We start from the raw sequence: 15,873 nt of genomic DNA on the forward strand, positions 1-15,873 counted from the left end.
CCCGGCACCAAGAAGACAGAGCATCACTTGCCCCAGACATAAGAACATAAGAGAAGCCGATGTTGGATCAGGCCAATGGTCCCTCCAGTTCAACACTCTGTCACACAGTGGCCAAAGCCCAGGGGCCATCAGGAGGTCCACCAGCTGGGCCAGAACTCCAGAAGCCCTCCTGCTCTTGCCCCCCCCCAGCACCAAGGATACAGAGCATCCCTTGCCCCGGACATAAGAACATAAGAGAGAAGCCAATGTTGCATCAGGCCAGTGGCCCGTCCAGTCCAACACTCTGTGTCACACAATGGCCAAAACCCAGTGGCCATCAGGAGGTCCACCAGCGGGGCCAGAACTCCTCTGGCAGCAGAGGAGAGGACTCGCAAGAAGGGTTTTAAATTATGAGCGGGAAGGTGTCGGCTGGATCTTAGAAACGTTTTGACAGTCAGAGTTGTGCAACAGTGGAACCGGCTGCCTGGGGGGGGGGTGAGCTCTCCCTCCCTGGCCGTCTTTAAGCAGCAACATGCAAAGGGGTACAGCTCATATAACCAACAACAAGTAATGAATAACAAATAAGCTGTAAGGCAAAGGTTTCCCTTGCTCGAAAGCCAGTCGAGTCCGACTCTAGGGTTGCGGTGCTCATCTCCGTTTCAAAGCCGAAGAGCCAGCGCTGTCCGAAGACGTTTCCGTGGTCATGAGGCCGGCATGACTAAACACCAAGGTGCACGGAACGCTGTGACCTTCCCACCGAAGTGGTACCTATTTATCTACTTGCAATTTCTTGCTTTCGAATGGCTAGGTTGGCAGGAGCTGGAACTAGAGACGGGAGCTCACTCCGTCATGCGGCACACTCGGGTCTCAAACTGCTGAACTCCCGACCTTCCACAGCCTGCAGTTCAGCGTCTTAACCACTTGAGCCACCGCAGCTCCTAAAGCTGTAGATAATGCAAAACGCACTTATAACCTTACAAAATTACAGAAATTCATAGGTTCAAAGCATATCATACATATTCTTGCAAGACAAAGTCTTTCCGAATAACGGGCTTGATACTGAACTTGTTCGCCCGTTATTTGGAAAGACTTTTATCTTGCAAGAATATGTTCTACCCTTGGGGAAATTATAATGGACTTAACCATGGAATGAGAAGAGACAACTGCTGAGATTTTGATGTCTGGAAGAAGTTCTTCTTACGAAACGGAAGTTGTAACTCCGGAGAATTTCGTCCATCTGGAATTACATCAAAGATTGTATTCTATGCTTTGAATCTATGAAATCTCTGTAATTTTGTAAGATTATAAGCGCCTTTTGCATCATCTAAAGCTTATTTGCTATTCGTTACTTGTTGTCTTTCAGCAGCGTCTGGACAAACCCTTGTCAGGGATGCTCTAGGCTGATCCTGCAGTGAGCCGGGGGCTGGACGAGATGCCCTGTATGCCCCTTCCAACTCTGTGTGATTCTGTGATTCTTTGCAGAGGTACAATTAAAAATGCAATTAGCTTGATGAGACAGGGTCTCCATTCCTACTTGCATTTTGTCGGAGGAGGCTCTGGCTCTCAAAAGCTTATACCCTGGAAATTTTCCAGGTCTGTAAGGAACCTAAACAGCATGATAAAAAGTAGAGACATCACCCTGCCAACAAAAGTCCGCATGGTCCAAGCAATGGTACTCCCAGTAGTCATGTATGGCTGCGAGAGTTGGACTATAAGGAAGGCCGAGCGCCGAAGAATAGATTCTTTTGAGCTATGGTGCTGGAGAAGACTCTTGAGAGTCCCTTGGACTGCAAGGAGATCAAATCAGTCAATCCTAAAAGAAATCAACCCTGACTGTTCCCTGGAAGGCCAGATAATGAAAATGAAGCTCAAATACTTTGGCCACCCAATGAGAAGGGAGCACTCCCTGGAGAAGACCCTGATGCGGGGAAAGACTGAAGGTCAAAGAAGACGGGGACGGCAAAGGATGAGATGGTTAGACAGTGTCATCGATGCAACAAACATGAAGTTGAGCCAACTTCAGAGGACAGCGGAAGACAGGAGGGCCTGGCGGGATCTAGTCCATGGGGTCGCGAAGAGTCGGACTCGACTGTGCGACTGAACAACAACAACAACAAGGTGCTGGTGGATTCAAACTGTGCTCTTCCGCAGGCCTTAAACCTCTGAATCCCAGTGCCAGGAGGCAATGTGGGAAGGCCTTTGCCTCTGTGCACAGCTTGTTGGCCATTTGGTCGCAACTGGGCTCCTCCGCAGTGTAGAACAGGATGCCACACTAGACGAGTCACTATTCCGATCCCACAGGGCTCCTACAGTCTTAAAGTTGAACTTCAGCTTCTCCGCTCAGCCATGGTGCTCATGCAGGTGTCCCGGGGCCAGTCATGCACCCTTGGTCTAGCACCTGAACATGTTTTATAAGGTTTATAAGATTATGCACGGGATAGAGCAGGTGGAGAAAGAAGCCCTTTTCTCCCTTTCTCACAAGACAAGAACTCGTGGGCACTCCATGAAATTGCTGAGCGGTCGGGTTAGAACAGATAAAAGGAAGTCCTTCTTCACCCAAAGAGTGATTAACACTTGGAATTCACTGCCACAGGAAGTGATGGCGGCTACAAGCATGGACAGCTTCAAGAGGGAATTAGATGAACATATGGAGCAGAGGTCCATCAGTGGCTATTAGCCACAAGATATAGATAGGGACTCTCAGTCTGGGGCAAGGGATGCTCTGTATTCTTGGTGCTTGGGGGAGGGGGAGCAACAGTGGGAGGGGCTTCTGGTGTCCTGGCCCCACTGCTGGATCTCCTGATGGCACCTGGTGTTTTTGGCCACTGTGTGACACAGAGTGTTGGACGGGATGGGCCATTGGCCTGACCCAACATTGGCTTCTCTGATGTTCTTATGTCAGGGGCAAGGGATGCTCTGTATTCTTGGTGTTTGGGGGGTCAACAGTGGGAGGGGCTTCTAGTGTCCTGCTGGCCCCGCTGGTGGACCTCCTGATGGCCCCTGGTGTTTCTGGCCCCTGTGTGACACAGAGTGTTGGACTGGATGGGCCACTGGCCTGACCCAACATGGGCTTCTCTCATGTTCTGATGTTCTTATGTGCAGCTGCCGTATCCCAAGTCAGAGCACCGGTCTCTGTGCTGCAGTGTTCTCGGACCTGCCAGTGGCTCTCTGGGGCCTTAAGCACGAAAGGGACTGGTGTTCACCTTCCGTCTGGGATCTTCGCATGGCAGGTGCCGAGCAGTGTTCCCTCTAAGCCGAGTCAGTGTGAGCCAGCTCACCGTCTGTTTAGCCACCGGCTCACGCGTTTTTGTCTCCGCTCAGGAAGGAGGGCTCCAGAGCCAACTAATTTAGGCAGCAGCCAGATCCCTCGCTCACAGCTTTAATGCCAGGAGCTCACAGAGTAGAATGTTTGAGGAGAGGAGAAGAGATTGGATTTATACCCCATGGCCCTTCACTACCCAGAGGAGTCTCAGAGCGGCTTACAAACTCCTTTCCCTTCCCCTCCCCACAACAGACACCCTGTGAGGTAGGTGGGGCTGAGAGAACTCTGACACAAACTGCTCTTTCAAGAACAGCTGTGCCAGAACTATGGTTCATCATCGTGGCTTCTGTGCAGGCACACATGGGGATCTGCGCAGGCGCAGGCCAGCCACGGAAAAGATTTGCAAGCTTTCTAATAGACTAGGAGTGCCCCTCCTCCCTCTGGCGCTTTCCCGCCAAAACGCTCACATGACCAGGAGGAGGGGCACTACTCCCTCAGTTCTCTTTTTGCCGCCACGGAGAGATCATCTCCACTGCTGTTCTCTGTGTTTTTTCCTCACCTCAGTTTTGAGTCTGAGGAGATTTTTTATTCTCAACAGTTTTTTTTTTTATTCAAGTGAACAATGAAATACATCTAAAGAAGATGTTATTTTTATTTTTTATGTTTTTGTGTGGATTTCCACTGTGTCATTATGGCCTATTCCCCCTCTGCTGAGGGTGTGGACAAAGAGCCAGGCTGCGATGGCACTCTTAGGAGTTCGCCTAGCCTGATGCAAGTGGAGGAGTGGGGGAATCAAACCCGGTTCTTTCCAGATTAGAGTCCGCACACTTAACCACGACACCAAACTGGCTCTCCTGTTTGCTCGCAAGACCCTATGGCTTAGAGGGGGCATCGTTGCCGAGGACTGGCCCAAGAAGGCCTTCGGGATGCCCAGCCTATACTTGGCCATCATGCCGGTTTTCCATATGTGGGGGGGGGGGTTTGATGGGGGAAATGAGGTTCCGTGTCTGCGTCAGTGGTGGTGAATTAGGGTGTGGAGAGGTGGGGGATATCCTGGAATGACAGGAGGCAGCCATCTTCAGAGTGAAAGAGGAACCCAGTGCGGTACAGGGGAGGTCTTACCCTGCGAGAGAAACTACCAAGGAATCAGAAAGCGGGCTGCGGGCTCCGACGGCCTGTGTTAGAACTGGCGCTTTGCCCTCCCAGTTCCCTTTCGGGTGTGGTTGTGGAGCTGGGCAGCAGTCAAGCAGCTGCGAGGCTGGCCCATGTGTGTTTATTTATTTATCTATACTTCTATTTATACCCCGCCCACCCTGTAAACAGGCTCTGGGCGGCTTACAGAAGACGGCAAAGTATGCCGAATCAGCATAAAGCCATAAAACATTAAAATAATGTAAAATATTCTTAGCATTACAACGGTAACATTTAAAGTGCTTGCAGTATTAACATAGATGGCGTGACTTTTCCAGGCACCTTTAGAATTCAGACCCAGCATGGTAGGGGCAGCGGCAAAATGGCTGCTGTAGGAGGCGGAGCCAGCCACAGAATGGCTGCGGTAGGAGGTGGAGCCAGCCACAGAATGGCTGCTGTAGGAGGCGGAGCCAGCCACAGAATGGCTGCTGCAGGAGGCGGAGCCAGCCACAGAATGGCTGCTGCAGGAGGCGGAGCCAGCCACAGAATGGCTGCTGCAGGAGGCGGGGCCAGCCACGGTGAAGATCCTTTGGCTCTGGTGGCAATGTTCTTAAGAATCTCCAGTGGCCAATCAGAAGGCTTACTGGGGTCTCTTATCTTCCGTCACTCAGCGACAATCCTTGTGCTGTGGTGGCTGCGACAAATATTCTAAAAAATCTATACAGCCTGTCAGAAGCACTGCTGGGCAAATGACCCACCGAGCCTCGCCCACTTTCTAAAAACACTTGGTGGGCCCCACAGGAGGTGTCGGTGGGTGCCCTCGGGTGTCACGTTTGGGACTCCTGCCGTCGATAAAAGTCAGCGTAGACATTTAAACAAGCAAGTAACCAGATGGCCGGTGTTTTTGTTTCCTTCCTTTTATTTCTCTGCCCTTTCAGTTCGATTGCACGAACACCCTCAACGACCAGCTCCTGGAACGGGTGACGGTGCAGATGGAGCCCTCGGAAGCCCACGACGTGCTGCGCTGCGTCCCGGCCCCCAGCCTTTCCTACAACCAGCCGGGCATGTGCTACACCCTGGTCCGCCTGCCCCTGGACGACCCCACGGCCGGTGAGGCGGCCCCCTCTGTCCGAGCTCATCAAGATGTTCGCGTGGGGTTGTGGAGCTGTCGCATTTCACCCCCTTCTCCATTTCCATTTCGTTGTTCGCAATATTTGAGAAGACCCCCCCCCCCCAAAAAAACCCCACAAACTTTAAAGGATGATTAGATTCATGGAGGCTAGGTCATCAGTGGCCACTGTCCCTGCTGACGAAAGGGAACCTCCATATTCAGAGGCAGGCAACCTTTGAATCCCAGAGCCAGGAGGCAAAATCAGAGGAAGGCCTCTCTGCCCTGTTGTTGGTCCTCCAGGGGAACTGGCTGGCCGCTGTGTGAGACGGGATGCTGGACTAGATGCTGAACACTGGTCTGATCCAGCAAGGCACTTCTGATGTTCTTAAGCCACAAAAGGAGTCTTCCAATGGCGTCTCTTGCCCTGTTGGGGTTTTTTTTTTTGCAGAGAAGTTGCCCTCCTTCCCCCTTTGACACTGTTGTGTTTGGCTTTCAGTACTCCCAAGAACCTCAGAAGAGCCCTGCTGGATCAGAGCAGTGAGGGTCCATCCTAGTGTCCTGGCCCCACTGCTGGACCTCCTGATGGCACCTGGTGTTTTTGGCCCCTGTGTGACACAGAATGTCAGACTGGATGGGCCATTGGCCTGATCCAGCGTTGGCTTCTCATATGGTCTTAAACTCCCCCCACCCATTCTTTGTCCCCCCGCAGTGGCCTGCACTTTTAGCTGCACAATGAAGTTCACTGTCCGCGACTGTGACCCCAACACGGGCATGCCAGACGAAGACGGATACGATGACGAGTACGTGGTAAGTCCAGCCTCCTTGTTCTGCCTGGAACTGGCAGGGGGAGAGTGGGATCGGGAAAGTCTGAGGCTTGAGTTTTTATTTCCAAAAGTGCAAAAAGACGCCCCTAGTGCAGCTGACAGTCGGAGCCCAAGTGTTTGGGAGACCTGTTTGCTCAAGAGATACATCAACAAAGCTTCCAACTACTGTGTTTCCCCAAAAATAAGACAGTGTCTTATATTAATTTTTGCTCCCAAAGATGCACTAGGTCTTATTTTCAGGGGATGTCTTATTAAGAAGAATACGGTACTCTCCGTCACAGCAGAGCGAGCAGCAGGCGGCAGCGCGGGCTCTCTGATTAAAAGAGACCTCGCACTTCCTGTCTGCTCCGGGGGGCCTTATTATCAGGGAGGTCTTATTTTCGGGGGATGTCTTACTTTCGGGGAAACACGGTAAATCTGGCTCTGCCAGCATCTTCCGTCGGGCCGGGCTGGGCCATGTGTGTCATAAAAGGTAACGCCAGGTGGCGGAGATACAGACTTTATAAAGGACACAAACAGAAAGAGGGTTTTTTAAACTTAAAATAAAATCATGCTCAGAACATTAGCACTCTTGCAATATTTTGTTTATTTAACCGTCTCTGATAACTGACACCTCTTGCTCTGGATTATTGCATCAAGATGTCTCTGCTGCTGCAATCTTGAGTATGCTGTTCGGGTGCGTATCTGTAAGCCGCAAACCTGCAGTGACACAGCAGCAGCAGAATTGGAAGCAGAAGACAGCCACAGTTCCACTGCGGGCCTGATAGAAGCCCTCCGGGGGCCTGATCCGGCCCCCGGGCCGCATGTTTGACACTCTTGGTGTAAATATTGGTTGTGGTCACCTTTTTACCCGGGAGCAAAAATATCCCTTGCTGAAAAGCACCATCGTTCGAAATTAGTCTTTATCTTTAGGAAAGACTGTGACCGTTCTGGCTTCTTTCCTGCTCAGGATTAGACACCTTTTCCACTGGGAGAAAGAGGTGTACCCTTGGCGCAACCCCCCCTCCCAAATCCTCTGCTTCCATGGGGCACCCTCCAGGTCCCCCTCGAAATAGGGCTTCTGTCAGCATGTGGAGCAGGGGGTGGGGTCTTCCTCCCTTGGTCCCGCAGGGGGCTCTCGTTGGGCTTGGCCCCAGAGTTACCAGTTACCAACAACGAGCCCCTCTGAGCTTGGGGCCGTCTTCCTCCACCTCCCGCCCCTCCAGACAAAGGAGTGTTTTGTGTAGCCTGACTGAGGGTTCACCTCCCTTTTCCCGCCAGCTAGAAGACTTGGAGGTCACTCTGTGCGACCACATCCAGAAGGTCCTGAAGCCCAACTTTGCGGCCGCTTGGGAAGAACTGGGGGACGACTACGAGAAAGAGGAGACCTTCGCGCTCAGCTCTATAAAGACCCTGGAGGGTAAGGTGGTGGCACTTCTTTGGGGAGGGGCCGTGGCTCAGTGGCAGAGCTTCCGCTTTGCATGCAGAAGGTCGCCGGTTCAGTCCCCGTCGTCTCCAATTTTAAAAAGATCAGGCCGTAGGGAAGGGGAAGGACCTCTGCCTGAGACCCTGGAGAGCGGCTGCCGGTCAGAGCAGGCAATACTGACCTTGATGAACCAAGGATCTGACTCAGTATAAGGCAGCATGATATGTACATATGGATGTACATATAGGGCATGCAGAAGGTCCCAGGTTCAGTCCCCGGCATCTCCAGTTAAAAAGGACCAGGCAGGAGGTGATAGGAAAGACCTCCGCCTGAGACCCTGGAGAGCTGTAAAGAGGGGCCGTGGCTCAGTGGCTCTGCTTGGCATGCAAGAGGTCCCTGGTTCAATCCCCGGCATCTCCAGTTAAAAGGGACCAGGCCATAGGTGATGGGAAAGACCTCAGCCTGAGACCCTGGAGAGCTGTCAAGAGGGGCTGTGGCTCAGTGGTAGAGCCTCTGCTTGGCACGCAGAAGGCCCCAGGTTCAATCCCCGGCATCTCCAGTTAAAAGGACCAGGCAGGAGGTGCTGGGAAAGACCTCAGCCTGAGACCCTGGAGAGCTGCAAAGAGGGGCTGTGGCTCAGTGGCAGAGCCTCTGCTTGGCATGCAGAAGGCCCCAGGTTCAATCCCCGGCATCTCCAGTTAAAAAGGACCAGGCAGGAGGTGATAGGAAAGACCCCCGCCTGAGACCCTGGAGAGCTGTAAAGAGGGGCCGTGGCTCAGTGGCTCTGCTTGGCATGCAAGAGGTCCCAGGTTCAATCCCTGGCATCTCCAGTTAAAAGGACCAGGCAGGAGGTGATGGGAAAGACCTCAGCCTGAGACCCCGGAGAGCAGTAAAGAGGGGCTGTGGCTCAGTGGCAAAGCCTCTGCTTGGCATGCAGAAGGGCCCAGGTTCAATCCCTGCCATCTCCAGTTAAAAAGGACCAGGTAGGAAGTGATGGGAAAGACCTCAGCCTGAGACCCTGGAGAGCTGCAAAGAGGGACCGTGGCTCAGTGGCAGAGCCTCTGCTTGGCATGCAGGAGGTCCCAGGTTCAGTCCCCGGTGGCATCTCCAGTTAAAACAACCAGGCAGGAGGTGATGGGAAAGACTTCCGCCTGAGACCCTGGAGAGCTGTAAAGAGGGGCCGTGGCTCAGTGGCTCTGCTTGGCATGCAAGAGGTCCCTGGTTCAATCCCCGGCATCTCCAGCTGAAAGGACTTTGACAGTAGGTGATGGGAAAGACCTTTCTCCGCCTGAGACCCTGGAGAGCAGCTGCCAGTCAGAGCAGACAATCCTGACCTTGATGGACTGATGGGTCTGATTCAGTATCGGGCAGCCTCGTGCATGCTCATTTGGTGACTTGTAAAGGTCTGGGGAGGGGTTTCAGGGACACCAGAACCACAGTTGCTTTTGGGAGCCAATTTAGGGAAGAAATAGAATGCATCATTTTAAACGGTTTGGAATTGGGATCTCTAAACGCTGCTTTGTTGAGTTTACGGGACTTAGACCTGTGAGCCAGTTTGGCGCAGTGGTTAAGTGTGCAGACTTTAAGCTGGGAGAGCCGGGTTTGATTCCCCACTCCTCCACTTGCACCTGCTGGATGACCTTGGACAAGTTGTAGTTCTGATAAGAGCTGTTCTTGAAAAAGAGCAGTTTCTGTCAAGAGCTCTCTCAGCCCCATGTCTGTTGTGGGGAGGGGGAGGGAAAGGAGTTTGTGAGCCGCTCTGAGACTCCTTTGGGTAGTGAAGGGCCATGGGGTATGAACCCAATCTCCTTCTCCTCCTCCTCTGTTTTATTATCCTAACCTTCCTCCCATTCACCCATCCTTCCCTCTTCTGTGTTATCCTCACAACAATCTTGTTAGGTAGGTTAGGCTCACAGGGCCTACGGTCGTTCCCTGAGTTCCATAGCCGAGGGGATCTGAAACGAACGCTTGTGGCTCAGCGTTGTAACTGCACCAGACGAGCTTTCAGCGGAATACAGGTCCGATCAGGGAACGGGCAGTTGCTGTAGGTCTTCAACTTCCAGAAGCAAATTAATATTTCCCCCCCCACTTACAATAGGCAGATGTCTCATCAGTCCTGTGCTTGGCCCCACCCACCCCGCTTTGGATCGACAGTGCAAGACTGACCCTACCTCTTTTCTTTTTTAAAAAATCCTTCCTAAATACAGAGGCCGTCAGCAACATTGTGAAGTTCCTGGGTATGCAGCCGTGCGAGCGATCCGATAAAGTGCCGGAGAACAAGAATTCCCACACCCTTTACCTGGCGGGTAAGAACCGGTCCGCTCCTGACCAGTGTTCCCTCTAAGCTGAGTTAGTGTGAGCTAGCTCACAGTTTTTTAGCCTCCGGCTCACACATTTTTGTCTCAGCTCAGGAAGGATGGCTCCAGAGCAGATTAATTTTATGCAGCAGCCAAATCGCTCGCTCACGCCTTTAATGCCAGTAGCTCACAAAGTAGAATTTTTGCTCACAAGACTCCAGAGTTTAGAGGGAACATTGCTCCCGACCAAACTCCTGCCGTGGGAACGGGAGTCGTCCCGCGAGAATTTCAGAACTGCGAGGGGGATTGGGGCCGTGCTGTCTCAAGGCAGCCGTGAGAATCCTGCTGGGAGTTCCGTCACGGGCTGGGGCGTCTGATCTCTCTTGAGGAGGGCAGCCTTTGCCGGAGGGCCGAAGGTGACCGATCACTCAGCCTCCCCCTCCCTCCAGATCTCTCATCTGCTCTGTTCTCGAATCCCTTGCCACTAAACCCCAAGTGTTCCAGTTAGACAGCCTTTGGGTGCGGGCAGACGGCGTGCTGGGAGCGGTTTAAATTGCTCCGGCCCCGATGCTGTCTTTTTTAACCGGGAGAATCGCGATCACACTCACCTCCTTGTTCTGTATCGCTGCGCAGCCACATCGCTCCCTGCCGTCCACACGCGGGAGCGTGCGTCGGTGTTGTTTTTCTCTCTCTCTCAGTTTGGGCATGCGCAGAGGCAGCCATCTGTAGAACTGAAAGTTTCGCGCGTGCGCAGAACAGCGATTTCCACTCCAACCCGACTGCTGTAACACTTCCCTTTAAACTTTAAAGGAATGCTTCCCTTTAAACGTTTACCCCGAAAACGGCCTCCATGAGATCCCGAACTCGTCTAAAGGCTAAAACTAGGCACCGTTTAAACATTGTTTTTAATAACGCTGTGGCGGAGCTCCGTCTATGCGCACACCGCCAATGCTTTTTTAAAAATGGCGGGAGAAAAGCGGAAGCCTCGGGCAGCTTTCGAGCGGGGAGGGGGTTTAAACCGGAAGTGGCTCGACACTGCAGGAGATCAGACGGGGGAAATGCGGCTGGAACCGGAGAATCAGGAAAACTCCACTTGGGGAACCTGGTATCAAAATACTCCGGTTTAAAGGGGATTTGAGCCGGAAAGCGACGGCTGGGGACAGGAGGCAGATGTCGCCTCTGTGATCACGCGCATAAAATCCGTTTCTGAACTGGCACAACACCAGATCAAATGGTGCGTCTGAACGCACCCTTTGAATCTCTAGCCTCAGTAGTTCTGGCTGCCGTTTGAGCCCCCCCGTCGTCTGTCGTCTGGCTCACGGCAGGCAGGCTGAAAAACTGATCCCCCGTTCTCTGGGGCTGTAAAGAACACTGTGCGCCAGTAAGCTTTACGTGGAATACAGTCAGAAAGAGCAAGAGTCCAGGAGCACCTTAAAAGACTAACCACATTTGTGGCAGGGGTGGACTCTTGCTGTTCTCTGCTGCTACAGACTAAGACGGCCACTCCATCTCCGTGGAACACAATCCGTATTTAGAAGAAAGTCTCGAGTCCAGCGGCACCTTTTAAGACCTGCAAAATTTAATTCTTGGTCTGTATCTGAGGAAGTGTGCATGCGCACCAATAACCCAGAATTAAACTCTGTTGTTCTTTAAGGTGCCGCTGGACTCCAACTCTGTTCTGTTAAAACAGAATGTATCTGAAAGAAGTGCATGTGCACACAAAGGCTTACACCCAGGATCAAGGGTCACTTCGTGGGAAAAGAGGTGCCGAAGCTCATTAGCATGACTCATCAGCATAACTTATTTGCATATGCCACACCCCCTGACATCACTGGAAGCGCGTCAGAAGGCAACACCCACCGCTCAGGCTCCACTGGACTGTTTTGGATTGCTAGCTATTGGGGGGGGGGGGGACGTGCAGATCTGTCCTCGCAGAGGAGGGAGAGCTTGTGCCTGGATAAAACTTGGGTCTTAAAGGTGCCACTGGACTGTTTTGGGCCGGGGGGAGCTCTGCAGCTTACCTGGCTGCTTCTTGCTCTGACTGAGGGCTGCTGGGAGCAGGGGGTGGGGCTTGTTGCATGTGCCCGCCCCCTGGGCTCTTTACTGCCGGAGTTCCGCTCCTGTGCGCTCCTGCAGGAAATGGCCCCTGCCCGGGATTAAACTTTGTTGGTCCAAGGTGCTGCTGGACTCAAACTCTGTGCTGTTTGCGTCAGGACACATTTAGCACAGCAGGAAATATCGAGTGTGCTGTGCTTCTGCAGCAAGATTTGGAAATGGTATCTCCTTGCATTGTGCAGGGGGTTGGACTAGATGACCCTGGAGCACCTTCCAACTCTACAATTCTGATTCTTGTCCTCAAGGTCCCAATCAGGTCCCCACCATAGAATCATGGAGTTGGAAGGGGCCATACAGGCCATCTAGTCCAACCCCCCCTGCCCAATGCAGGACCAGCCTAGAGCAAATACCATGGTGCCCACCAGGGTTGCAGAGGGGGCCCCCCCTGCCCAAAACATTCCAGTGGCACCTTTAAGACCAAGTTTTATTCAGGTACAAGCTCTCCCTCCTCTGTGGGGACAGATCTGCACATTCCCCCCCCCTCAAAAAAAAGCTACCAATCCAAAACAGTCCAGTGGCACCTTTAAGACCAAGTTTTATTCAGGTACAAGCTCTCCCTCCTCTGCGAGGACGGATATGCACGTTCTCCCCCCCCCAATAGTTAGCAATCCAAAACAGTCCAGTGGAGCCTGAGCGGTGGGTGTTGCCTTCTGACACACTTCCGGTGATGCCAGGGGGTGTGGCACATGCAAATAAGTTATGCTAATGAGCTCCTGCACCTCTTTTTCTACGAAATGACTCCTGGTGCCCACGAAGTGTTTCTAAAAAGCGGGTGAGGCTCTTGCCCAGCAGGGCTTCTGATTGGCCACTGGAGATCTTAGGGGCTGTGCCGATTTTTAAAAACGTTGCTTTGGGAGCAGCTGGTAACGGCAGCACAAGAAGCTTAACTCGGGGACTGGGAGGTGTGAACCACAGAGACCGTCGTGCGGCCCCTCCCACAGCAGCTGCGGTCAGAGGACCAAAGGTGCTCACCGGCGCCAAAAAAGGGTCGGGGGCCTCCTCCAAGCCTGCTTTATTTTACAACCAGGACGGCACATGTTCTTTTGCCCATCTGCCCGATCTCTCTTTCTCCTCCTCTGGATGACGGCCCTCCCTGAGCCCTAGATCAAGAGTCCCCAGTCTTGGTAAGCCTGCGGGCACCTTTAGAATTCAGACCCAGCATGGTAGGGGCAGCGACAGAATGGCTGCTTCCCTAGCTGCAAGGGGTGACTCTCATTCCTCCCTTCTACCCCAGGTGTGTACAGAGGCGGCTCAGACGTCCTGGTGAGGGCCAGGCTCGCTCTTGGCGATGGCGTGACGATGCAAGTGACAGCCCGGAGCCGAGAAGAAACCCCAGTGGACGTCATCCTGGCTTCTGTCGGCTGAAGGCCCGGCTGCTCCGGACGGGAGCACATCCCACGGCTCCCCCTCGTCCCTTCTCGCAGGCCCGGCTCTAAGGATCCACCCTGCATGTTTCTCTGTTTGCCTTTCCTGTGGTCCGTTTTTCTTCTCGGTGGAACTGGCTGCTGCCGCCCGTCTCTCCGGCGTTACTGTATCAGGGGGCCGAGCTGTGAGACACCTACATTCCTGTGTGTAATATTGTCTCTATCGCAACAGTGGAAAAAACGTTTGGGGAGCCCTGGAAGAGTCGTCGTCTTTTTTTTTTTTAATCGAAGCTCACACTCTCTGAAATGGACTTTTATTAACAGAAAATAAAAGGTGGGTTATTCTGGCCTCGGCGCCACAGCGAGACCAGTCTGTTAAAGCCGCCGCCTTGTCAATACGGCAGCATTCCGAGTCCTGCGAGGGAATATATTGCATTCCTGTGGGTGTGGGTGAGAGGAATGGAAGATGCTGTTGCTTTGAATGCTCTCCTGGCCTGGCCGGGGGAGGAGAGGGGCTCAGCCATTTGAGCCTCACAACAACCCTGTGAGGTAGGTCAGGTTGAATTAACAGATCGTCGCCTGAGAACTTTCTCCAAGTGGTTTTATGTACACGGGGGGGGGGGGGGGCACATCTTGCCGGGTGGTCATCAGTGGAGTTTGGGAGCAGAACAGAAGCCAGAGCACCAGGAGTTCTGCAGGCCAGGCCTGCTTATTTCTTGATGACCAAAGAGGATGACTTGGAAGCCTGGCCAGGACTGAAAAACTCTTGTGTTCACACTCCCTGTCCCTGCATTGCTCCAGGCCACGGGCCTCCACCAGCCCAGAAGGTTCCAATAGCAGAGGGAAGGTTTTGCAGTCGTAGAATCACACAGAGTTGGAAGGGGACCGTAGAGGCCATCTAGTCCAGCCCCCTATGCAGCGCAGGATCAGCCTCGAGCATCCCTGACCAGGGTTTTTCCCAGCCGCTGCTTCAAGACTGCCAGTGGGGGGGGCTCACCCCCTACCCAGGCAGCCGGTACCTTCCTGCCCTCAATGCAAACTCCTCCTCCTGTTGCCGACAGGAACGGCTCCCTGCCCTCCCCTAAGTGACACAGCCCTTCAAAGACATCAAGAGAGCAACCCTATCCCCCCTCAACCACCTCTTCTCCAGACAGAATAGTCCCAAGTCCACTAGCTGCTGTAGATTTTCCGGGCTGTGTGGCCAGGGTCTTGGCACTGTAGGACCCGACGTTTCGCCAGCAGCTGTGACTGGCATCCTCGGAGGTATCACACAGAAAGAGGGAGTACTCTCTGTGTCAGAGTGAGAAGAAAAATGGTGGGCAGGAAAGAGTCCTCCCTCTTTCTGCGTGATACCTCCAAGGATGCCAGTCACAGCTGCTGGCGAAACGTCGGTCCTGCGATGCCAAGACCTCGGCCAGACAACCCGGAAAATCTGCAACAGCGAATGGACTCCGGCCGTGGAAGCCTCCGACGACATATTCCCAAGTCCCTCAGCCTTTCCTCCTAGGGCTTGGTCCCTCCTTGCCCAGCTTTTGCTAAGGTCCTCACTGGAAACCCACAGCCTCGAGCCGTTCCTTCACCCCACCCCCTCACAGGGTGAAGAAAAGATGCATCCTTGGGCAGATGCTAACCTGCCAAATAAAGGCCTGCCTTGCCGTCCCTACAAGGGGTCTGGACAGGCCACAGTTCCTGTGCCCACAGGAGCGGGCAGCGGAGTGCACGGTGTGGCGAAGCTCAGAGGCCAGTTTTGCCGCCAACATCAAGCCAAGACTTCCAGGACGTGGAACCCGCCCTTGTCAAGACAGCGGCCCTGTCTCAGACCCTCAGGGGAGAGGGAAGCGGGTTACACTCATCCGACTCTGCTTTTAACCCCTGCAGCTGGGAAGGGCAGGGGCCGTGGCTCAGTGGCAGAGCCTCTGCTTGGCATGCAGAAGGTCCCAGGTTCGATCCCCGACATCTCCAGTTAGAAAAGGACCAGGCAGGAGGTGATGGGAAAGACCTCCGCCTGAGACCCTGGAGAGCTACAAAGAGGGGCTGTGGCTCAGTGGCAGAGCATCTGCTTGGCAGGCAGAAGGTCCCAGGGTCAATCCCCAGCATCTCCAGTTAAAAAGGACCAGGTAAGAGGTGAGGTGAAAGACCTCCGCCTGAGACCCTGGAGAGCTACAAAGGGGCTGTGGCTCAGTGGCAGAGCATCTGCTTGGCAGGCAGGAGGCCCCAGGTTCAATCCCCGGCATCTCCAGCTGAAAAAGCCAGGCTATAGGTGATCCGGAAGACCTCTCTCTGCCCGAGACCCTGGAAAGCCGCCGCCGCCAGTCACAGGCGACAATACCGTGGCGGATCGAGGCTCTCATTATGAGGCAGATTCAGGAGTAAAGCGATCTTGCC

At 53.5% G+C, this 15,873-nt stretch overlaps 1 protein-coding gene across 1 annotated transcript in view; it reads left to right on the forward strand.

Moving 5' to 3' along the window:
- COPG2 (coatomer protein complex subunit gamma 2) overlaps positions 1-14,191 on the forward strand; it is a 58,886-nt gene extending 44,695 nt beyond the window's left edge. Inside the window, exons 20-24 of the mRNA XM_015429675.1 lie at positions 5,311-5,482; positions 6,193-6,290; positions 7,568-7,706; positions 9,920-10,018; positions 13,359-14,191. Of these exons, the coding sequence (XP_015285161.1) occupies positions 5,311-5,482; positions 6,193-6,290; positions 7,568-7,706; positions 9,920-10,018; positions 13,359-13,489 (639 nt within the window). The 3' untranslated portion in view covers positions 13,490-14,191. The remainder of the gene's footprint in view (positions 1-5,310; positions 5,483-6,192; positions 6,291-7,567; positions 7,707-9,919; positions 10,019-13,358) is intronic.
- Positions 14,192-15,873: the final 1,682 nt, after the last annotated feature.

The sequence above is a fragment of the Gekko japonicus genome, unplaced genomic scaffold, assembly GCF_001447785.1.
Source record: "Gekko japonicus isolate JY-2015 unplaced genomic scaffold, Gekko_japonicus_V1.1 scaffold696, whole genome shotgun sequence".
NCBI classification, from domain to species: domain Eukaryota; kingdom Metazoa; phylum Chordata; class Lepidosauria; order Squamata; family Gekkonidae; genus Gekko; species Gekko japonicus.